This window comes from Geotrypetes seraphini, chromosome 15 (assembly GCF_902459505.1).
Source record: "Geotrypetes seraphini chromosome 15, aGeoSer1.1, whole genome shotgun sequence".
NCBI classification, from domain to species: Eukaryota; Metazoa; Chordata; class Amphibia; order Gymnophiona; family Dermophiidae; genus Geotrypetes; species Geotrypetes seraphini.
The window spans coordinates 15,869,326-15,893,845 of NC_047098.1; the positions used below are offsets into that span (position 1 = coordinate 15,869,326).

At 42.5% G+C, this 24,520-nt stretch overlaps 1 protein-coding gene across 5 annotated transcripts in view; it reads left to right on the top strand.

Moving 5' to 3' along the window:
- The window catches only part of MEGF6 (multiple EGF like domains 6), a 276,556-nt gene that overhangs the window by 199,938 nt on the left and 52,098 nt on the right, over positions 1 to 24,520 (top strand). For all 5 annotated transcript variants that reach the window (XM_033922100.1, XM_033922102.1, XM_033922103.1 and 2 more), the window contains 6 exons: positions 4,513 to 4,644; positions 7,434 to 7,562; positions 12,651 to 12,779; positions 16,146 to 16,280; positions 20,343 to 20,477; positions 23,406 to 23,531. In XM_033922100.1, the coding sequence (XP_033777991.1) occupies positions 4,513 to 4,644; positions 7,434 to 7,562; positions 12,651 to 12,779; positions 16,146 to 16,280; positions 20,343 to 20,477; positions 23,406 to 23,531 (786 nt within the window). The remainder of the gene's footprint in view (positions 1 to 4,512; positions 4,645 to 7,433; positions 7,563 to 12,650; positions 12,780 to 16,145; positions 16,281 to 20,342; positions 20,478 to 23,405; positions 23,532 to 24,520) is intronic.

Below are 24,520 nucleotides of genomic sequence, written 5' to 3' on the forward strand. Positions count from 1 at the left end.
AGGGCCTAACAGGGAATTCAGATGCTTTTATACAGTACCTGTGAACTTTGTGCTATATTGAGGACGATTTTCTATAGGATGCCTAAGTCCAACTTTGAAAGTTTCTTGCAAGACGTCCAAAATCGGAGGAAGAGAAATGCCCATTTTCAAAATCGGCAATACCATAAGACGTAAAAAAATTTTTTAAAAAAATTGCCTACTTAGATGTCTTGGCCACCAGGAAGTTAATCTCTTAGGACATCCAACTTTATTCGCCATTCTCTTTTTTTTTAAAAAAAAATATATATTTATTAAAGCTTCCACACAGTCATGACATAAGATCTGGGCTGCCATTTTCAACTACAAAACCGTCCAAGTTCAAAATGTCCAACTCCAGCCCATTTGGACATGGGATGGGCCAGCATTGTAATGCACTGCTGTGAATTTCACATAAAGGGTGTCAGAAGTACATCTCACCATAACCCTCCCAAACTCCCCCAAAACCTACTATACCCACTTGTCTACCACCTCAATGACCCTAATGGCTATAGGTGGCACCTATATGGCAGTAGAGTAAGGATTTTGGTGGGCTCACACTTTTTACCATAAATATTATGGTTAGAGTGGCTTATGCACCTGGGCCCTTCTCTCTATGGTACACTAGCCTACTCTCCAGGCTAGTTAAGACATCTGTGTGCTGCTCAACTAGGCTTTATACCAGGTGCTGCTGTTCTAGAGACAGGTATGTCTCATTCAGATTTTGGGGGGTGGAAGGGGATCAGTAACACTGGGGGAATGTGGGAGGGGTCATAGCGTAATCCCTCTAGTGGTCATTTGGACAGTTTGAGTACCTTTTTGGCACTTAGATGCTTTTAAAACAGATCTGGCTCAGAATGTCTTAAGTTCCATCCAGGACATCTTGGGAAAGGTTTGATTATTACCACAAGATGTCCAAGTCTAAGCCTGCCCGTAACATGCCTCCAGCACGCTCCCCTTTACTCTTGGATGCAAAGTGGATAGGACGCCTCGCAAGACGTCCAGAAAAACAGTTTCGAAAATTGGCGCGAAAAATGTCCACGTGCCGATTTATGCTGTTTTTTGGACGTCCTAGAATTTTGAAAATGCCCCTGGTAGTATAGTAAGTAGGAAATATCCGCATATTCTTTATTCTTCTACCGATTCCACCCTTCCCCCTTTTCAGTACTGTTAAACGTATGTGTACTTTTAGCTGCATACATTAGGGGGGGGGAAGATTTTCCAGAAAGCATTTTATATGGGTAAACATATGCTTAGAAACTTTAGAAAATTAATGTACCCTTTCTAGATGTTCCAAATGTTTCTCTCTGAGATGATTTGCCAGTGGCAAAGTCAAAGGAGCAACCGTGAAATCGATTTAAATCAAAAATGGGTTTTCATTGTTTCAGTTCTATAAACATCTTTAAAAAAGTATTCTGTCAGTTTTTCAGTTTCTAAACAGGATGAAAATGTTTAAAAGCAGACTGCAACCATCCTGCATTCCTTTCTTATGTTACTTTTTCATGATTCCAGTTGTATGCTCAAAGTATTTCATCTGTTGAGTGCCATCGTGTATGACTCAAGTGTTTTTGTGTTCTTTTTAATCTGCTGATTCTTTCTTTCATTGGCTTTTAGGGTTTTTTTTCAACCAAAGTCGAAATAACTGTGTTATATTATTTTACATTTCTATACCATTTCCTTGGGCACAGGCCAATCTAAATTGGTTTACAAGACACAAAGGAATATACTAAAGCCTTTATCTGAAGAGGGGTTCTCAACACCTAAATAATAGCTTGTACACATGTAGATTATCAGACATGTGTAAATATGATTTTAGAAAGTCACTATTTACACATGGGGATTCACAGTATGTTTAGATATCAAGGGGGCATGGTTAGGGCATGGAGAGGAAATGGTTTGGTCAGGTTTAAAATAGCAACCTGTATTCCCAGTTGTACAGGTTTACATTCAGGTACTCAAGCATTTTCCCCTATCTGTCCTCAAGGCAGGTACAAGTGGTTGCTTGAAAAGGCAGGTGTAAAGGCCAACTCCCCTCCTGATCATCCCCCACCCCCCCAACACACACATTGACATCAAAGACCCCCATTTTGAACACTCCCTATCCTCAAAAGACCCCAACTTGATCACCTCTGGCTAACATACCCCAATCCTCCTGGTGCAAGTGGTAGGGATGAAAATGGTATCTGATTTCAAGAAAGCTTGGGACAAATGTATATAGGATCTTTAAGGGAGCAGAAGAGTAAGTAGATGGCATGGATGGACAGACTGCCTTCATTTTTCTGTTGTTTCTATGTAACCCGATCATCTCCTGACATTAAAAAAAAAACCCTATTACAACTCCCACTGAAATTGTATCCCTCTGTTGTGACTACCCTTCTGACAGACCTTTTCCACCTCCCACCTTCCTCATTTCCCGGGGTCTCTAGTAGTCTAGAGAAAGCAGGGGCAATTCACCTAGGGCCGCTTAAGCTCACCCAAGGCCACTTCTGGGTGAAATCACGCCCAGTCTTGGGTAAGCTTATGTACTAATGCGTCTCCCTCAACCGCTGCAAACACCTACAGTATAGGCAGCCTGTCTTGGGGTTTTTATTTTAGAAAACGTACATCCTGATTGACTGGTTAGACAGCGGTAGGACGCTTAAAGCTGCCTACAATTGGGATGCCGTTTATAGAACCTGCCCCTTACTACCTAATCTTTAGACAAGTTTTTGAAGCAATACTACCGAAAATGTTGAATTTATAGTGTAGCGGTGATTCATTCTGTTTGTATCTGGGATTATGTTAACTTCTGCAAAGATTCACTAATTAGGTTCAGAGTTGGGGGTGAGGAGAAGATGGTGCATGAATCGAAACATGAAGCTAATAAGGGTGAGATAAATTTTAATCAGGGCAAAGGTATGCAGAAAATACATTCTGCCCAATATTCAGTGGTATTTAATCCACTAGGAATAGTTCCTAGTCGGTTAAATAACCATAAGTGGGAAATTCATCAAAGGCCACTAAGCCCATAGGAATATAATTGGCATCTTTAGCAGTTAATATGTTTGCACGGGCTAATGCACTTAGGGCCAGATTCTGTTTAAGACGCCTAGCAATACCTAACTTTGGAATCTGCATGCAACTTTTTTTTAAATTGGCGTGGTAATTGGCCACACCAGTTTTCAGCCAATAAAAAAAAATTAATAAGAGGTTGGCGTTGAACTCTTAGGAAACCTAGCAACACATAAGTCGAGGTACCCTTCCAATGCCTAACAACGCCTATTTGAAAAGTAGGCATGGTTAGGGACTGAAAATAGACTTGACTGATTTAGGTGTGGCTAGGCGTCCAAGTTAGGCGATGGTAAACCTGGCCTAATATACCAGCACCTACCTCCAGGACACTTAGTGGTGCTTAAGCATACCTAAGCACCGCTAGGCGGGATTCTATAAGTGGCACCTAGTGGTTGATTGACAACCGTGTCGAGCAATGCCTACAGTGTAGGCATAGAATTCAGCTCTTAGTGCCCTTTGATGTATTCCCTCCTTAGCTGGCTAAGCTTGACATTTAGGGTGCTAGCTGGCTATGTTAGCAGCCAAAATTAAACCAGATAGTCAATGATGGTCACCAGCAACTGCCCAGCATTAAATATCTGGGCATAGATGCCAACTGCAGGAGTCAACCTAGCTAACTCCCACAATCAAACTTATTCATAAGGTAGGGAAATATGATCATGGTACTCCTTTACTGAAAGAAGCCCACTGGCTACCCATTACTCACCATATCACCTATAAAACCTTAATGCTGGTCTTCAAAATCAAACTTTCACGTTTCCCATATTTTCTTGATAAACTCATCATCGCTTTTTGTCCTTCCCGGACCCTTAGATCAGCTGATTAGAATTTATTGACCATCCCTTCCATCAAAGAATTCTACTACACTAGAAAAACTAACTTTTCCATTGTTGCTCCAATCTTATGGAACGCCATGCCACCTCAATTCTGCCATGAAAATTATCTCGACAAATTCAAGATTAAACTAAAAACGTTCTTATTTCAATACTTATACCATAGCCTTTAAATATTTCCTCTTCAACAGCTAGCAGAATTTAACATTAACCACTTTTAAGAAGCGATCGCCTTTCCTGATGTCATATCCTCCTCCATTTCCCTTTTTTCTTTTTAATTTGTTTTTAAATGATGTAATTATCGATTCCCCCCCTCCCCTTTTACCCTCAAGCTCATGCCCGTATTTGTAATTTGTCTTTTTAATGTTCACTCTTTCCCCACCCATAATAATTATTTTAACCTTTCCTTTTTTTTGGTATTGTAAACCGGCTAGATGCATGTCGAAGATCGGTATATTAAAATTAATAAAACTTGAAACTTTCAGTTGTGGTGGTGCATAATTTTTATGGGCTGTTTAAAATTTCACATCCCATGCTTAACGAAAGATCGTTCACTAGAAGATCCATGCTTAAGTATATATTTCACTTATCTCTTTTTTCTTCCTTTCCGCAGTATGTTTGGATGGCACCTTTGGTCACGATTGTACCCTAACCTGTGATGATTGCAGAAATGGGGGAACATGCACGACTGAGCAGGATGCTTGCGAATGCCCAGAAGGTTGGACGGGAATTATATGCAACCAGAGTACGTAGCATGGTGTGGGATGGTTTACTCCATATTTTTGTTCTTTTAAAGTTTAGAAAAACCCATCCTTTTTAAGATCTAGTTGCGCCATAGAATATCAGCTCTAAATTGTAGCTAAAATAAAACAAATACTTTACTCCATGTCCCTCGACATTGTTGGCTAAGTTGATTAGGAAATGTGTTTTTATAACGATTGCCTAAGTTGGCGCACACCAGTCTTGGCTTTTAGGTATCCCATCACTCGGAAAGGCAAAGGTCACATGGGGAGTTTATGGAAGGCATGTTCTAATACAGAGCTCCTAAAAAGCTTTATTCCTAGTTCATTCTGCAAACCAAAACAAAACTACTATGGCTCGGTCCAAAATTAGATCAGCTACCCACCCTCATCCCACTTTCCTCTGGCACCACTTTGCAGCTTGAGCACTCAAGCAAAGTTCTGGGCATCATCATTGATTCTAAACTGTCCTTTAACGACTACCTTAACTCCCTAGTAAAAAAATGCTTTTTCAATCTTCACATGTTAAGGAAAGTGAGATCCTGCTTCCATCAACAACACTTTGCTGTCCTCGTTCAATCCATCATTCTTTCCAGACTGGATTACTGTAACTCCATCTACCTAAGCCTAACAGAAAAGCCTTCATAGACTCCAGCGGTTTCAGAACACCGCGGCTAAACTAATCTTCGCAAAAAGCAAATTCGACCACGTCTCCCCGCTTCTGTCTAAGCTTCACTGGCTCCCAGTAATCCTTAAGAGTTCACTACAAATGCGCCTGCCTAACCTTCAAGTCTCTACACGGCATCCTGCCTCCCCTTTTTCCACTATCTTGGAACTCCTCGAATCCCAACACCACCAGATCTACTCAAAAATTCAAACTATCCTTCCCCTCTTTAAAGGGCATATCCCATGCAGGAAAATTAGGGACATCCCTCTTCTTCAGGACCACCGAACTCTGGAACAGCTTTACTATCCCGCTTCGGAGTCTGACCTCCCTCCAACTCTTCCGAAAACATTTAAAAACATGGCTTTTCTCTAAAATGTAACGACCTCTCCCTCTTCGATATACTAAGTCTCTAAACTTCTCTGTACCAAGTTCTTCTACTTTTCTTTGGAGTTCCTTTCTATATCAATTCCTGTTAACCGTGCCGAGTTCTACTTCTGTGGAGATGATGCGGTATACAAACTTAAGGTTTAGTTTAGTTTAAATGCTAGAAGGCAGCTGTGTAGCCGTATAGGGATATGTTTCCAGATTCCTGTAAAGGGTCAGTAGTTTTCACTAGTCTGTGCCTGCATAATAGAGGCATAAAGGACTTTGCCTCTGTGAAAAGACATCAGTGGTGACATACATTTACTGGACAAGAGAATACCATCCATAACTTCTAACATAGATGATGGCAGAAAAGGATTAATTGGTTTATCCAATCTGCTCAGCTATCTTTTGTCCAACAATTTAAGCTTTCTTTTCCCTCAGCTAAGGGAATAAAAGCAGTTAAGAAACTTGGGGGTCCTTTTATCAAGCCGCGCTAACAGGGTTAGCGCGTCGGACATTTCATCACGCGCTAACGCGGCCGGCTAAAAAACTAACGCCCGCTCAATGCAAGCGTTAGCGGCTAGCGCGGCAGGCGGTTTAACACGCGGTATTAAGCGCGTTAAACCCCCCCCTACCGCAGCTTGATAAAAGGACCCCTTAGGGCTCCTTTCACGAAGGTGCGCTGGCGTTTTTAGCGCGTGCCCTACACTGCTGCGCGCACTAACCCCGCGCTACACAGAAAATACTAGCGCCAGCTCTATGGAAGCGTTAGCGTCTAGCGCGCGGGGCAAAACCGCTAGCGCACCTTCGTAAAAGGAGCCTTTAGTCAATCTTTCATTTTTAAACTAACAGAATTATGGAATACCCTTTACTTTAAGGGATTCTGGCTCTTTTCAATCTTTTCGTAATACTCTGAAAACAGTTTTGTTTGCAAATCATTTTGGAAATCACTGTTATGAGTCTTTTAATCTTTGATTTATGGCTCTTTTTTCTTTTTTTATTTCATTCTGTACTTTTTTTTTTTTTTAATTATTGTTAACCAAGTTGAGCTCCTCATTTGGAGATGACCAAGTATACAAGCCAAGTTTTAGTTTAGTTTACGTCTCAGAATATATCCCAGCGACCGGTTTTAGTGTGCAAATATAGAAATATCCAGCCCCTGATGCAGTGGTCTTCATTAATTTTTAAGTCAGGACTACTTTGAATCTAAGGGGTATAGATTCAGAAGTAATCTAAGGGAATACTTCTTTACAGTGGTGGATGTGTGGAATGACCGCCCGGTCTAACTGTGGTACCTTATTTGATTCTTGATTTGATCTTTATATTGGTGCCTGTTACAGGGATTAAGGTAATGCATATGGCACTAGTATTCATCAGGGCTTGACCTCTCACAAATAAAAACAGGGTTCTAGGGTTGGGGATTCACCCAACCCCCTGAAGACCCTGACAGTACTGATCTGAATTTGATTGGTTGAGCATCGTCTGTCTGCTGCCTGCTCAGCCAATCAAATTCAGAACAGTGCCCTCAAGGCTTGGGGGGGGGGGGAGGGTTGGGTGAATCCCCCTGAAGGCTCTGATTGCATGCCACTGCTAATATGCCATTCCAAGAAATACGTTGAGAATATTCTAGAAAAGCCACTCCCTCAGGAAACTGCATGAAAAATGAGCTCATTAATGTGTATTGTGTGGCGTTCTTGTGCCACAAATGCAGAGAATACCCTACGAGAATACCCTCGTACCTTCTACCTTGTCTTATTGCAGCATGCCCAGAGGGGACCTTCGGTAGGAACTGCAGCTCTCTCTGCAACTGTCAGAATGGAGGCAGCTGTGATCCGATAATGGGGAAGTGCCGTTGTCCACCTGGAGTCTCTGGAGAATTCTGTGAAGATGGTAGGTAAATGCTTTCTGTTTCTGGCAGTAGCTGAATGTATTACTTCTTCATCAATGTATTTTCAGACCTTATAAGCCAAAAATCTGACTAAAGGGCCTAATAGTATTTCTAGAATAAGGGGTCGGATTTGAGGCAGGGATGAGAGGGCCAAAAAATGATCCTATCAGGGATATTTGCTGCTATACAAATAACATGTGCTTTTAGTTTAGACCAGATTGTATAAGTAAATGTGCCAGTCAATACTTCTACATTGGCCAGTGCAATATACCAAATATCAATCGGTCAATGTGTCTTCTTAATCAAAAGATTTTTTCTCTCTATTTTTTGGGGCATCAGACATGCCAGTTGTTCGCCCCAATTTTGTTAGATCAGAAAAGTCGAGCATTGGGATGGTCAGTTAAAATTGAAAAAAAAGGGGGACTTAATCTTGAAAAAGCCTTACGGCGAAACATGTCGATATGACAGGTCCCTGACCCGATCTTATCAAAGGAAACAACGCTTTTAAGATAAGTTATTTCTTTATAATTATTTGTGAAAGCATGAAGCACTTTATATAAAAAATATAATAAAAAACATAAAAACGTTAAAAATTTTTCAGCAAGTGGGCGAATGAAGAAGCCACAGCCATAGCCACTAAGATTGTTGTATCGCTAAAAATTGGGGCGAACAACTGGCATGTCTGATGCCCCAAAAAATAGAGAGAAAAAATCTTTTGATTAAGAAGACACATTGGCTGATTGATATTTGGTTTAGTTTAGACCAGAACATGCACATTAATTTAAACACCAGTTCTTAATGTAGCCCCTTATTGGTCGAAAATCTTTTCCTTTGTAGGCAACTAAATGACAAACATAAGCAAAAAAAAAATCCATTTCTATACCGCAATACCATTAAAGTTCAATGTGGTTTACAAAAAAGAATAATTGTACAATTAGATGAAATACATTAATTACCCAAATATCTGTGGCAAACATGGCCTTAGCTTGTGGGGAAAACCTGCTAAGGCCACTTTTTATCACAGCTTAGTATAAGGACCCCTTAGAGTTACTTATATTTCAGCATTATGGGAACATTAACAATAACTCTTCCAAAATTTATTTGAAGTGTGCATAGAATAAATGTTTGTATTTTATTTCATCCTGTACTATTACATTTGTCATTCTTTTCTTTTTTTTCCAAATCTTTATTCATTTTAACAAATACATCAAGTGTACATTAAATATAACATAAGAACATAAGAACATAAGCAGTGCCTCTGCCGGGTCAGACCACAGGTCCATCCCGCCCAGCAGTCCGCTCACGCGGCGGCCCAAACAGGTCACGACCTGTCTGTATCACCAGAGGGGGCTCCCTTGCCACCTTGGTTTCTCATTGAAGTCCTATCTTCCCATCGAAGTCCTAACCCTCCGGTCTTGCACATGCACGACCTGGTTGGTTTATACTCATTACCTGGTTAGCTTTCTATACTTGTGTTACCTCCCAGCTCCTCCCTCAGTATCCCATGATCCCTTTATCCTTCAGGAATCCGTCCAATCCCTGTTTGAATCCCTGTACCGTACTCTGCCTGATCACTTCCTCCGGTAGCGCATTCCAAGTGTCCACGACCCTTTGGGTGAAAAAAAACTTCCTTGCGTTTGTTTTGAACCTATCTCCCTTCAGTTTCTCTGAATGCCCCCTCGTACCTGTTGTCCCCTTCAGTCTGAAGAATCTGTCCCTATCCACCCTCTCTATGCCCCTCATGATCTTGAAGGTCTCTATCATATCTCCCCTGAGCCTCCTCTTTTCCAGAGAGAAGAGCCCCAGCCTATCCAACCTCTCGGCGTATGGGCAGTGTTCCAGCCCTTTTACCATTTTCGTTGCTCTCCTTTGGACTCTCTCAAGTACCGCCATGTCCTTCTTGAGGTGCGGCGACCAATACTGAACGCAGTATTCCAGATGCGGACGCACCATCGCTCGATACAATGGCATGATGACTTCCCGTGTTCTGGTTGTTATGCCCTTCTTTATGATGCCAAGCATCCTGTTGGCTTTTTTCGAGGCTGCTGCGCACTGAGCAGATGGCTTCAGTGATGCATCCACCAGCACACCCAAGTCTCTCTCAAGTCTGCTGTCTCCCAACAATACCCCCCCCAATTTGTAGTTGAACAACGGATTCTTTTTCCCTATATGCATGACCTTGCATTTGTCCACGTTAAAGCGCATTTGCCATTTGTTTGCCCAGTCTTCAAGCTTGTCCAGGTCTCTTTGTAGGTCCTCACACTCCTCCCTGGTCCTAACTCTGCCGCACAGTTTGGTATCGTCTGCAAATTTTATAACCTCGCACTTTGACTCCTTTTCCAGGTCATTGATAAATATGTTAAAGAGCAACGGCCCCAGCACCGACCCCTGCGGTACACCGCTCGTGACTCTCCGCCAGTCAGAATATTGACCCTTTACTCCGACCCTCTGCAGTCTGCCCGACAACCAGTGCTTGATCCATCTGTGCACATCCCCTCCCACCCCGTGGTTCCACAGCTTCTTAAGCAGCCTTTCATGTGGCACCTTGTCGAAAGCCTTTTGAAAATCGAGGTAAATGATGTCTATGGGTTCCCCATTGTCCACCCGACTGCTTATTCCCTCAAAGAAGTACAGAAGGTTCGTTAGGCACGACCTTCCCTTACAGAATCCGTGCTGGCTTGTTCTCAATAGGTCATTCTTCTCGATGTGCTCGCAAATGCCGTCCTTGATCATAGCTTCCACCATCTTCCCTATAATTGAAGTCAGGCTCACCGGCCTGTAGTTCCCGGGGTCACCCCTCGATCCCTTCTTGAAGATAGGTGTGACATTCGCCAATTTCCAGTCCTCTGGTACCTCACCAGTTTTCAAGGATAGGTTGCAAACATGCTGGATTGTGCCCGCTATTTCTTGTCTTAGTTCCTTCAGAACCCTTGGGTGGATCCCGTCTGGGCCCGGTGATTTGCCGCATTTTAGCCTGTCTATCTGTTTGAGGACATCTTCCTTACTTACCTCTATGTGATCCAATTTTTCAGCCTGTTCCCCACTCATGAGCTCCTCTGAGTCCGGTATATTAGATGTGTCTTCGCTCGTGAAAACCGACGAGAAGAACGTGTTCAACCTCTCGGCTACCTCTGTATCCTCCTTAATCACTCCCTTCCTATCCCCATCGTCCAACGGCCCCACCTCCTCTCTCGCTGGTCGCTTTCCCTTTACGTAACTGAAGAATGCCTTGAAGTTTTTCGCCTCTCTGGCCAGCCCCTCTTCGTATTCTCCCTTTGCTTTTCTAACCTCCCGGTGACATTCCTTTTGGCATTTCCTGTGTGTCTGGTGATTTTCCTCCGTTGGGTCCTTTTTCCATCTCCGGAAGGATACCTTTTTGTCCTTTATCGCCTTCTTTGCTTCTGTTGACATCCAAACCGGGTCCTTTGATCGCTTGTTCTTGCAGCCTTTCCTGAAAATGGGGACGTACATTATCACTTGAAAATTCCATCACAATATGTATCTAAAAGATTTATATCCCACCCCCTCCCATAACCATACACAAATAATAAAATTCTTATGTATATTAATCATTTAAAATATGCAAATATATATATGCAAATCTCCATAACTCACCCCCCCCTTCTTCAATTATCACATAAGGAAAAAGAATAATAAATTAACATTAATCATTATAATAATTTATTATTGGCCCCCACACATCCTGAAATCTAGTAAAATGACCATTTTGTACCGCAATTAACCTTTCCATTTTGTACAGATGACACACTGAGTTCCACCAGAAGCTGTAATTTAGTCTAGAACAATTCTTCCAATTAAGTGTTATTTGTTGTATCCCCACACCTGTAATAATCATCAGAAGCTTATTATTTGCTGCAGATATTTGGCTTTTAGATCTCATACACATTCCAAATAGAACTGTATCATATGACAATGCCACATGATTTTCCATTAAAAGATTAACTTGATCCCAGATTGATAACCAAAACGCCTGAATATATGGACAATAAAATAAAAGATGATCTAAAGTTCCAATTTCAATTTTACAATGCCAGCACCTATTAGACTTAGAGCAATCTAATTTTTGTAATCTAATAGGGGTCCAGAATGCTCTATGCAACAAGAAGAACCATGTTTGCCTAATAGATACCGACATCGTACCTTTAATTCTCCAAGACCAAATACGTGGCCATTGAGATGCATTAATCTGATGCTTAATCTCAATGCTCCAAATATCTCTTAATCCATTTTTAGGTTTCTTATTCAAATAATTAGATAAAATTTTATACCACTTTGTGGCCTGGTGTCCCAGAAAATCTGCCTGGAAACATAGGAATTCTAAGCTATAATGATTATTTAAAGATTTCCATTCAGGGAACCCTACCTGAATAGCCTGCTTCAATTGCAACCATTTATAACTTTGTTTTTTATTTAGACCATATTTATGTTGCAATTGTGAAAACTCAAGCAGTTTACCATTATGAATAACTTCACATTTCTGTCATTCTGATACCCATTTGATGGCTTTGGAGACAATTTAAGACACCCTATCACAGTGTCCCGCAAACATTTTGACACCGCAGCACACCAAACTCGGGGCTGCGGCTGGAGGGCTTCCGGAAATGTGTGGACATTGATGCAGTGACATCATGCACACATGTTGACGTCCGAACATACGCAGGGACCCTTCAGATGGGGCCCTGAGCATGTTATCACTACACCAGTGGTAGGTGCTGGAGGAGGAAAGGTGTGGAGCGGAGAGGCACCGGTGAGGAGAAGAGAGGCACGTCCTGTAAGCAGTCAGCTTGTGCTGGTGTCGCTCCTCGTCGCCGGCATCTCACAGCATACCCAGAATCAAGCCGCAGCACACTAAAGTTTGCGATCCACTGTCCTGCAGCAACAAAACATCACACATTCTTATTTTCCAGTTTGTTTGTTTTTAAATGATACTGCATACCTAAAGTTTGTTCCCCCTTTGATTGCTTTTCTGGTCCTCTGTGTTGTCTGCTGTACCCCCCTCTCTCAATGGTGCTTGAAATTACGGCCTGCTTGGAAGTGATCGTATGACATTAAATCTCCTGCCATCTTAGGTTGTCCAAAAGGATTTTTTGGCAAACACTGCAAAAAGAAGTGCAACTGTGCCAACAGAGGGCGATGCCACCGGATCTACGGCGCCTGTTTGTGTGATCATGGCCTCTATGGACGTTACTGTCATTTAGGTGAGTTCATCTCATACAACGGTGGACTTTTTACACTGAAATGCCGTAGCAATAAACTATAACATCTCCCTCTAATTCCCATACTACTAATCATTTCTATTGCGCTGCTAGATGTACGCTGCTGTACATTAAACATGCAAGAGACAATTCCTGCTCAGTAGAGCTTACAATCGAATCAAAACAAACAAACAGAACAGATAGGAGTTAGGGAATTTCTCACAGAGGGAACGATAATATTATCTGTCTAGGTTCTCACAAAAAAATCTCTAATAGGCTAAGAATAATACAAAATACAGCAGTCGGTTTGATTTTTGGCTTAAAAAAAAATATGACCATGTCAGCCCTTATTATTCAAAGTGTCATTGATTGCCATTTGAGGCTAGAGTCTTGTTTAAATTTGATTGTATTTGCTTTAAAACTATATTTGGTCTGACCCCAGTTTACCTCTTTTCTCATTTTGAATTTTATAAGTCTAACAAGAATACACGAAAAGCATATTGGTTCACGTTTCCAACAGCAAAATCTTGTCGTTATAAGAGATTTTTAGAAAAAGCTTTTGCACTTCAGGCTAGTGCAATGAATACTTGGTGGAGTTCTCTTATCCCCCAAGCCGAGTCTTCTCATTCTTTTAGAAAATTGTTGAAAACGTATTTGTTTGATAAATTTGTGACCTGACTGCCATTGTGGCATTTTCTGCAATGTGTATGGCATGTTTATGTATGATTCGCTGATTGTACAGTTTTTCTCGATGTGAACCGCCTAGAACTAAATGGTGTGGCGGTATATAAGAATAAAGTTATTATTATTATTAGGAGTTAAAGCACCCTCAAAAAAGCAGGCTTTTCGCCTAGATTTGAATACTGCCAGAGACAGAGTTTGATGTACTGACTAGAGGTCTGCACGGTAACAGGGATTGCGGGAATCCTGCGGGTCCCGTGGGGATCCCTCCTAACCCACGGGACTTCCACGGGGACCCCCCTCTAGCCAATGGGACTCCCACGGGAATGGAAGGCTTTGGAAGCAGGGTTCGTCCATATAATATAATGGACACGTCAGCCTTAGTAAAAGAGGGGGTTTATAAGTTAATTACCTGAACAGAAAACAAGAAAAGGGTTCCACCAAAGAGATTCCACAAGGAAAACAGCAGCACAAACACAAAAGAAACTGTGGAATTGATGATCCTGTCAGAAGTAATTGTTGCTTTTTATGGGGACGGGCGGGAATGGAGGTAATTCGTTGTGGGGATGGGTGGGGACGGAGAGGATCCTGACGGGGATGGGTGGGGACAGAGAGGATCCTGGCGGGGACGGGTGGGGACAGAGAGGATCCTGGCAGGGATGGGTGGGGATGGAGAGGATCCGGGCGGGGATGGGTGGGGACAGAGAGGAACCTGGCGGGGACGGAGAGGATCCGGATGGGGATAGAGAGGATCCTGGCGGGGATGGGTGGGGACGGAGAGGATCCTGGCGGGGATGGTTGGGGACGGAGAGGATCCTGGTGGGGATGGGTGGGATTTCTGTCCCCGCGCAACTCTCTAGTACTGACTCAGGCAGTCTGTTCCAGGCATACGATGCAGATCCTTCTCATGATACTGTTAGGTGATCATGACAAGAGGGTTCTGTGTGGGATGAGTCTTCTTCCCTGTGCTCTTTGTTTCTCAGTTTAAATTGTAGATTTTTTCTAGTCAGTGATGTTCCTTGGAGAAAATAATAATCATAATAATTTTATTTCTTGTATTAGTTCTAGGCGGTTCACAACAGTAGATAAATACAATCGTATACATATTTCTATGGGCAGAATTATACATCATGGTTAAAATACAATTTAAACATACTAGTATTAATATATCGATTAAAATACAACCTAATTGTAAAGAAAAATTTACAAACACGGCACGATAAAATCAATAAAAAGTTTGAAGATCAACATTCATGATTATCAAGCAGATGAGTTTTTAATAATTTCCTAAATGTAGGATAAGAATACGCCTGAGCAATCAGCGGGCTTCTCCAGGAATCCGCTTTCCCCGCCTGATATTCTAAAGTCCTATCAAAGAATGTTTTATAGCGACAGCCCCTAGGGGTGGGGAAAATAAACATGCCTGAATTCCTAGTATGCTTTTTTGAATTAAACCATTTCAGATATGATACCAAATAAGAGGATAGTAGTTCAAAAAGGGCTTTATAACAAACCCACCCAAATTTAATACTGGCCTCTGCATCGAGCAATATCAACTTAAGAATTAGCTGAATATACTGTGCTTGAGGTTTTTTTGTTTTGTTTTTTACAGGAATGTGCTCATTTACATGCCTATAAATGCACATACCAATAAAAGTTCTAATGCATTGGGATTGATATTCAACAAGGTTTAAAGAGCCAGAAACAGCTCGTGGCTGGTTAAATCACCTGTTCAGGACTAACCGGTCATTTTCAATAGCATTTAACCAGTGTGGCCCGGATTCTCTAAATGGCTGCCTTAAAAGTGACTGCCGATCGCGTGTCAATCGTGCGATGGTGCCGTCTAGAAAATTGCACCTCCGTCAAAGGTAGGTGCCGGAAATGTAAGCCAGAGTTTTCAAGGCCTACATTTCTGGCGCCTGCCTATGACGTGAATCGCACCTCTGGCGGTGCCTTCTGGTGCCTAACGCCATTTCCGGCTTTAACCACACCTAGCAGTGTCGTTAGGCACCGGTAGGCACTTCCGGAGGTGCGATTCTGGCTCCATCTATTTAGGCGCTGGTAAGCATCTTGAAATTTTTTTAAAGTCCTGTTTTAAGTAGCATTTTGGACGTAACTTAGACACCGGTAGGTTGCCGTTTAGAGAATATGGGCCTTAGTGCTGCTGAAAATAACTTGGTTAGCGCCAAACTGCAAACCGGCTATTTTGGGGGGCATTCTGGGGGCAGAGCTGGCACTTGAATGGTTAAGTATCGACATCCAGCTCTTAACTGGCCAGGGTACCTGCGTAAATGGGACGGAATAAAATTTTATGTGGTGCCCTAGCGTGTGCTAAATGTCAGACTTAACCAGCTCCGCATTAGCCAGCTCCGAAAACTGGAAATTCAGTGGCGAAGCCCGAACAGGACCCGACATTGAATATCTTGGAATAAATTATTGAGCATTGCCAGCTGAATATCGACCCCATTGGTTTTTAAAAAATAAATATATGAAATGAACTGGAAAACAAAATACCTGAAAAGTGACCAAAAATACAGGAAAATCCGAAAATGAACTGAAAGTTTATTGGCTGTACACATCCCTGGTGTTAGAGGATCTCTAAAGCTCATGTACAACATCATCTTTAGATCATTCTCAGGGGAATCTTAATTTTGATGTGTTTTTTTTTCCCTCTTTGCTAATGTGTAGCGTGCCCAAAGTGGGCATTTGGCCCTGGATGCTCCGATGAATGCCAGTGTGTACAGCAAAACACCCTGGAATGTGACAAAAAGGATGGTGCATGCACTTGCAAACCAGGCTACTATGGCAAACGATGTCAGACAAGTGAGTGATCCCCAAAATATTATGGTTTATAAGCAGCAGTCCAGTCAGGCAAGGAGACAGGCAAAGACAAGTAAAAAAAAGTTCTTAGGAGAAAACTTGTTAAATATAATTCTAGATCTTCACAAAAAATAAAATATAAACAATAAGAAGATCTACTAAACTAATTAAACTAAACCTTAGGTTTGTATACCGCGCCATCTCCGCAATCGTAGAGCTCGGCACGGTTTAAAGGGTTAGGATAAAAAGGAACTCCAATGAAGGGTTATAGGAAAGGAACTAAGAGGATAGAGAGGGGCCAGGGTACCAGAGAGTGGGAGGTGTTAGATTTTTGAAAAGAGCCAAGTTTTCAGGTGATCTTGTATGCAAAAATAGTCTTGTTAGTTATGTTTAGTCATGTTATGTTATGTTATATATTTAATGATATTTTAATATGTTTAGAAATAGTTTTGTTAGTCATGTATGTTTCCCCTAACTTTGTAATTTTTAGCTGTACATCGCTTAGAATTTGGAATAGGCGATTAATCAAATCTTATAATAAACTTGGAAACTTGGAGTTTGAATTTCTGAGCGGAGATGTGAGGTTGTTCCAGAGTTCTGTGGTTCTAAAGGGGAGGGAAGTTCCTAGTTTTCCTGCGCGGGATATACCTTTTGTAGAAGGGAATGATAGTTTCAATCTATCACAAATCAAACCTCCGGAGGTGCCAACTGGTGCCTGACACAACTTCTGGCTTTAGCCACACATACAGTGGCATTAGGCACTTCCAGAGATGCAGTTCTGGCGCCATCTTTTTAGGCGCTGGTACACACCCTGAATTTGTTTTAAACGGCATTTTGGACTTAACTTTGGGGGAGTGTGTGGCGCAATGGTTAGCGCTACAGACTCAGCACCCTGAAGTTGTGGGTTCAAACCCCACGCTGCTCTTTGTGACTCTGGGCAAGTCACTTAATCCCCCCACTGCCCCAGGTACATTAAATAGAGTGTGATCCCACCAGGAAAGATAGGGAAAAAAGCTTGAGTACCTGAATGTAAACCACTTAGATTATAAGTGGTATATAAATACCAAAATAAATAAATAAAACACAAAATAAATGTATATAATAGTGCTCAGTCAGAGATTAACACCATTCCCACTGGCGAAAGTGTAATCTGAGCCATCATAGCACCACGACATTATGAGATATTTCATTGATCTTTGGATTTCCATGTGGATGGATTTAGTAGGACGAACATTTTTTTAATTTTGATTTTTTTTTTCCCCCCAAAATACATTATTTCACTTTTATTGCACTTTGGAGATTCAAAGACGTTGGCGGTATTTTTGTTGTTGAGCCCAAAAATGTTTTTTCCCTTCGCCTCCTGTCTACAAGAGTCATCAAGATAAGTAATACTTTTTATATTTTCATCAATAATTCTGAAGGTAGACAGGTGGTGCTATGATGGCTCAGATTACACTATCGCCATCTCTGACTGAGCACTATTATACATATTTATTTGGTGCTTGATTTGTGGTAGATCTTCTTATTGTTTATATACAGGGTACCCCCCAAAACACTCCTTGATTTTAAATGGTTACAAAATCAAAACTTATTGGAATATGTTTATAAATAAGATGACAGCAAATACAAGTCCCCAAAAGCACGGTTAGCAAGATCTTACACAATCGCTTATACTTTCACCCTTTTAAGCTGAAATTGGTGCAGAAGTTTCAACCTTCAGACAATACAACGCGACCAAATGATCAGGTGGTCCTCAAGTGGTCCCCCGAGATCACCAGATATTATTGTTTGTGACTTTTTCCTTTGGGGGTACATACCTCCACTACCTGCAACCATGGATGATCTGCAGGAACGCATCACTGAAGCTATAAACGCGACCATTCCAGATATGCTTCGGAGAGTCTGGTCCAAGCTCGATTATCACGTTGATGTTTGCCGAGTAGCAGGTGAGGTGCACATCGAGTGTATGTAATCAACAGATACCATATGAAACTTTATGAGCTGATGAAACTGTAGCCTCAAAGGCAGGGGTGTCAAAGTCCTTCCTCGAGGGCCGCAATCCAATCGGGTTTTCAGGATTTCCCCAATGAATATGCATGAGATCTATTTGCATGCACTGCTTTCATTATATGCTAATAGATCTCATGCTAATTCATTGGGGAAATCCTGAAAATCCGACTGGACTGCGGCCCTCGAGAATGGACTTTGACACCCCTGCTCTAAGATGAAAGAATATTCCAATAAATTTTGGTTTTGTAACCATTTAAAATCAAGGAGTGTTTTTGTGGCCATCTTGTATTATTTTATATTGTACAGAGACAGCCACTATGCAATTGTGTCCCCCTCAGATCTGACTCAGGAAGTGCTCGCTCCAGATTTCATAGGGAGTCGTCATCTGCAAGTCTATGACATTTGGTGAAATGGCTGGGATAAAGTTGGAGGGATATAGAAAACTGAGGCAGGATAAGTGGAGTGAGGGAAATGAAAATTAACTGAGTGCAAAAGGTTTCGTTTCATTCATTCATTCTATATTGCTGTTGCAAAAAGCATAAAGCAGTGATGATAACACAGAGAAAGTAGGTACAACTTTTGCAATAAGGACAGCAATTTTAGGGTCAGAGTTCTCACTGGGGTTTCATAGTATTTGAATTGGGATGAAAGCAAGACTGGCTTGCAGGTTTTTTTTGCTGGAACTTGGAGAGACCCCCCAGGAAAGAGACTTGGGAGTTATGATCGACAAGTCGATGAAGCCGTCTGCGTAATGTGCGGCGGCGGTGAAAAGGGGGAACAGAATGCTAGGAATGATAAAGAAGGGGATCACAAACAGATTGGAGAAGGTTATCATGCCGCTGTACCGGGCCATGATGCGCCCTCACCTGGAATACTGTGTCCAGCACTGGTCGCCGTACATGAAGAAGGACACGGTACTATTCGAAAGGGTCCAGAGAAGAGCGACTTAAGATGGTTAAGGGGCTGGAGGAGTTGCTGTACAGTGAAAGATTAGAGAAACTGGGCCTCTTCTCACTTGAAAAGAGGAGACTGAGAGGGGACATAATCGAAACATTCAAGGTACTGAAGGGAATAGACTTAGTAGATAAGGGCAGGTTGTTCACCTTCTCCAAGGTAGGGCGAACAAGAGGGCACTCTCTAAAATTGAAAGGGATAGATTCCGTACAAACATAAGGAAGTTCTTCACCCAGAGAGTGGTAGAAAACTGGAACACTGTTCCGGAGTCTGTCATAGGGGAAAACACCCTCCAGGGATTCAAGACAAAGTTAGACAAGTTCCTGCTGAACTGGAACTTACGCAGGTAGGGCTAGTCTCAGTTAGGGCGCTGGTCTATGACCAGAGGGCCGCCACATGAGCGGACTACTGGTCACGATGGACCACTGGTCTGATCCAGCAGCGGCAATTCTTATGTTCTTATGTTAACTGAAGTGCCCCAGGCTCTTTATTGTTTAATAAATATAGACTAACTATAGATAAGATGATTTGGTTAGCTAGACCAACCAGCCAAGATAGAGGCTTCCAGGTGGTTGATGCCTGGCAGGTGGAACTGAACCTTGAACCAGCAAGAATCACATAAGGAAGCTCTGTTTGGCACAATGCAAGTGCTATAGTGAGAGTCTCTGGAGTAAGATTCATTACTATCATGGTATGCACAAAATGAAAAATAATGTTCAACAATATATATATATATATATATATACTGTGGCTGGCGATAAAAAAGCCTAACACAGCTTCGTAAAAGGAGCGCTTATTGCACATAAATGTGTATTTTACGTGCATAAAACAGGTTTATGTGCAAAGAATCAACTTATACTATAAGTGCAAAAATATATATATATATTTAAAGACAAATGAAATGGAAACAAATATGTAAAAAGAAAGATCTAAAAATACAGGAGCTGTTGTTTATTTGTTATCAAGAAATTGCTTGTTTGTCCAAAGTCGGCTGTTACTTTCAGATTGTAAATGCCATATTCTGGGAAGCCGTCTGCTCATTAGTTTAGAATTGCTGTTGAGCCATTGTGTTTTGTTTTCTTGTGCTTTGCGGGGAGGTAGAATGCAGTGCTGGCTACTACGGTGTTGGCTGCAGGAATAAATGCGTCTGCCAGCTGGGGATGTCATGTGACCATTTGAGTGGACAGTGCCAGAAGCAGTGCCCAGAAGGTTTCCACGGAGTGAACTGTGACCAAGGTGCTGTAAATTATATGAACAGAACAGACTTGCACAGTAGGAGGGTAATTTTCTAACAGGGCTCCTCGGTTTAGACGTGAGAAAGTGCCTGTTTTGTAAAGGCACTAGTTTGTGGTATACATATGTCACGGATTGTGTGAAAACTGCTGTAGATGGGTCGATCCCTGGCTTGCAGTTCACTGTCCATTTGGATTCCTCTAAAACAGTGGTCTCAAACTTGCGGCCCTCGGTATGTTTATCATAATCATAAAAAGTAAAATAAAACCGTTTCTTGATCATATGGCTCTTTAGCTATAAATGACAATATTATTATTAAGCCTTAGCCAAAAGGAAAGATTTATAAACTATAAAGAGTTTTACCTCATGCAAAATTGTCATTTCTTTAATAAGATATTAACTATTTTTTCTGAGGCCCTCCAAGTACCTCCAAATCCCAAATGTGGCCCTGCAAAGGGTTTGACTTTGAAACTTTGAGATTGTGATGTCATAATGAGCCAGCCTCATCAGTGATGTCACAATGGCTTGATTGTCCTGTTCTCCCCTCTGCCCTCCAACCCAGTCAGCAGATTAACTGTTCCCCTTAACTCAGTGGTCTCAAACTCACGGCCCATCAGGTACTATTTTGAGGTCCTTGGTAAGTTTATCATAATCACAAAAGCAAAATAAAACAGTTTCTTCATCATCTGTCTCTTTAGCTATAAATGACAATATTATTATTAAGACTTAGCCAAAAGGAAAGATTTATAAACTATAAAGCATTTCACCTCATGCAAAATTGTCATTTCTTTAATATGACATTAACTGGTTTTTTTCTGAGGCCCTCCAAGTACCTTGAAATCCCAAAATGTGGCTCTGCAAAGGGTTTCAGTTTGAGACCACTGCTCTAAATCTAGTCTGTGACATCACAGTCTCTGATTATGTGAGTCCCCAATTGTGATACATAAATCATTTATGGGACATTATGGGGATAATTTTATAAATAATTTTTTTTATATGTAAAGCTCGTTTTCTGTGCAGTAAAGGGCTTTTTTGTATATAAGTTCACATGCCAATAAGATCCTGTTTATATATGCATAACACATTTGGGGGGGAAAGAATATGGGCAGAGCGGAAGCATTCTATAAAGAATTGGGCCAGATTTTGTATATGGCACTGCTATCAACGCCCACCCCCCTCCCCACAAGATCAGCAGGATCAGCACTCACCTCTTGCCTGACACCACTCGCCCCCAAACCACCCCCCAATTGTTCCAGATACCTAAGGCCAGTCCCGTTGGAGTGGCCTTAGGTATCTGGGTCAATTGGAGTCAGGCCACTTCCAGTGCATCCCAGGATGCACCGGGAAAAAGGCCTAAGGCCCTGATAAGCCCAGGTGCCTAAGGCCTTCCTTTGGGAGGGGCCTTTGGTATTTGGGCCACAGGGCCATAGGCTCTTCCCCAGTGCATCCCAGGAGGCACCGGGAAGGGGAAGGCCCACCATCTTGAAGAGGTGGGCCTGCTGGCAGGAGAGATAGGACATTCCTCTTGCCGGTCTCCTTCTAAAGGTATGGGGGGAGGGGGTTTCAAGGGATGTTGGGGTGTCAAGGTGGACTGGGGGTGTCATGGTTGGGTGTCAGGGGTTAAGGGGTGTCAAGGGATCGAGGAGGCCAGGCGGTAGGAGAGCATGGGCATCCATCCTGCTGATTGTGGATGTGGAGGGATGGGGGTGTTGGGGGGTGTTAGGCAGGAGGGAGTGGGCATCCCTCCTGCCAGTCTTGGGGGTGGGTGTTGGGGGGGGTCCTCTGCCACAGTTGGCTCAGCTGATTGTGGCAGGGTTATTTATCCCCCATCAGCTGAGCCGGCAGGACTCCCTGAAGCTGCAGTTTCGGGGAGTTCTGCAGGCTCAGCTGATTGGGGATTCCCAAGCCATAATCAGCTGCTGACAAGGGATCCTTTGGCAAAGATAGGCAGCTGAGCCACCTATCTTTGCGATCAGGCAGGCGCGATTCTCTAACCAGCGCCAGTTGGCATGGGAATGAGTTAGAGAATTGGGGGATAAGGCGTCTCTTCTTTAAGATAGATGGGATTCTGCATAGGATGCCAGTGCACAATTCTCAGCTGCTTCATAGGTGGCTGCCAAGACCAGTGTCCTATACAGAATTAGGCCCTAACTGGTAAAGAAACCCATTTTATTGGGCACCTATAGCAGTTAACATGTAATAACACAGCAGTGTGCATTAACACATTAGTGCCCTTTCTTGAATTTGCTCCTTAATGTGACATTTTTATTCCCCTTTTACCTGAGAAAATATGTGATCTCACAATATGCCAGCTGTTCTGAGTCATTTTTTTTGTCTATACAAATCCTTACCTTCCACCTCTCTCAAATAACTAAAACCATTATGCATGTTTAAGACTAAGATGGTTAAGGGGTTGGAGGAGCTGACGTACAGCGAAAGATTAGAGAAACTGGGCCTCTTCTCCCTCGAACAGAGTAGATTGAGAGGGGACATGATCGAAACATTCAAGATACTAAAGGGAATAGACTTAGTAGATAAGGACAGGGTGTTCACCTTCTCCAAGGTAGGGAGAACGAGGGCACTTTCTAAAGTTGATAGGGGATAGATTCCGTACAAACATAAGGAAGTTCTTCTTCACCCAGAGAGTGGTAGAAAACTGGGACGCTCTTCCGGAGTCTGTCATAGGGGAAAACACCCTTCAGGGATTCAAGACAAAGTTAGACAAGTTCCTGCTGAGCAAGGACGTGCGCTGGTAGGGCTAGTCTCAGTTAGGTGCTGGTCTTGGACCAGAGGGCCGTCGTGTGAGCAGACTGCTGGGCATGATGGACCACTGGTCTTACCCAGCAGCGGCAGTTCTTATGTTCTTATGTTCAATCTGTTATTGAAATGTTATTTTAAGTGGGTCCTGATGTTTCCTCTTTTATTCTGTAGAGTGCCCTGATGGAACATTTGGTATGAACTGTTCAAAATCTTGTTCCTGTGAAGGGGCACCCTGTGACCGGATCACTGGTCTGTGCCTGTGTCCTGCTGGTAAAATGGGAGCAGACTGTGGCAGAGGTAAGACATTGGGCCGTATCAGGTATATAGTGTTAGGAGGAATTTTTGAATTAGTGGTTAAACCACAGACCTATCAGTCAGGAGAATCCCCCTTCCTCCTTACATAAGAACATAAGTAGTCGCCTCCGCCGGGGCAGACCAGAGGTCCATCCCGCCCAGCGGTCCGCTCACGCGGTGGCCCATCAGGCATATTGCCTGAGCATCGGTCCCTGACTAATTTTATACCTACCTCTACACTTATCTCTAAACCTTCCACTGCTCTTATCTGTACCCCTCAATCCCTTTGTCCTCTAGGAACCTATCCAGGTCTTCCTTGAAACCCTGTACTGTGCTATTTCAAGGAAGACCTGGATAGGTTCCTAGAGGACAAAGGGATTGAGGGGTACAGATAAGAGCAGTGGAAGGTTTAGAGATAAGTATAGAGGTAGGTATAAAATTAGTCAGGGACCGATGCTCAGGCAATATGCCTGATGGGCCACCGCGTGAGCGGACCGCTGGGCGGGATGGACCTCTGGTCTGCCCCGGCGGAGGCGACTACTTATGTTCTTATGTAAGGAGGAAGGGGGATTCTCCTGACTGATAGGTCTGTGGTTTAACCACTAATTCAAAAATTCCTCCTAACACTTACAACCTTTTACAAAACTAGCGTGGTTTTGTAAAAGTGTGTGTGGGGGGTGGGGGGATATTTGTTATAAAGAATTCCCATTCTGCCTCTGAACGGTAGTAAATGAAAAAGAATCCTCAAAATTAGAAAGACCCAAGTTGACAAAGGTGAATCTAATTGCAAAGTTTTCGTCAGGGAGATTACTTAATCGTAAAGCACTGTGCTCTAATCTGACTCGTAATAGTATCTATTTGACACAAGGATCAAGCAGAAAAGTTTGAGAAAGAAGTTAATTTAGATAAAAATTAAACAAGTAGGCCCTGATTCTATAAATGATGCTTAAAGTTAGACACTTACCCCGTCTTCTACAAAAGCCGCGCTAGCA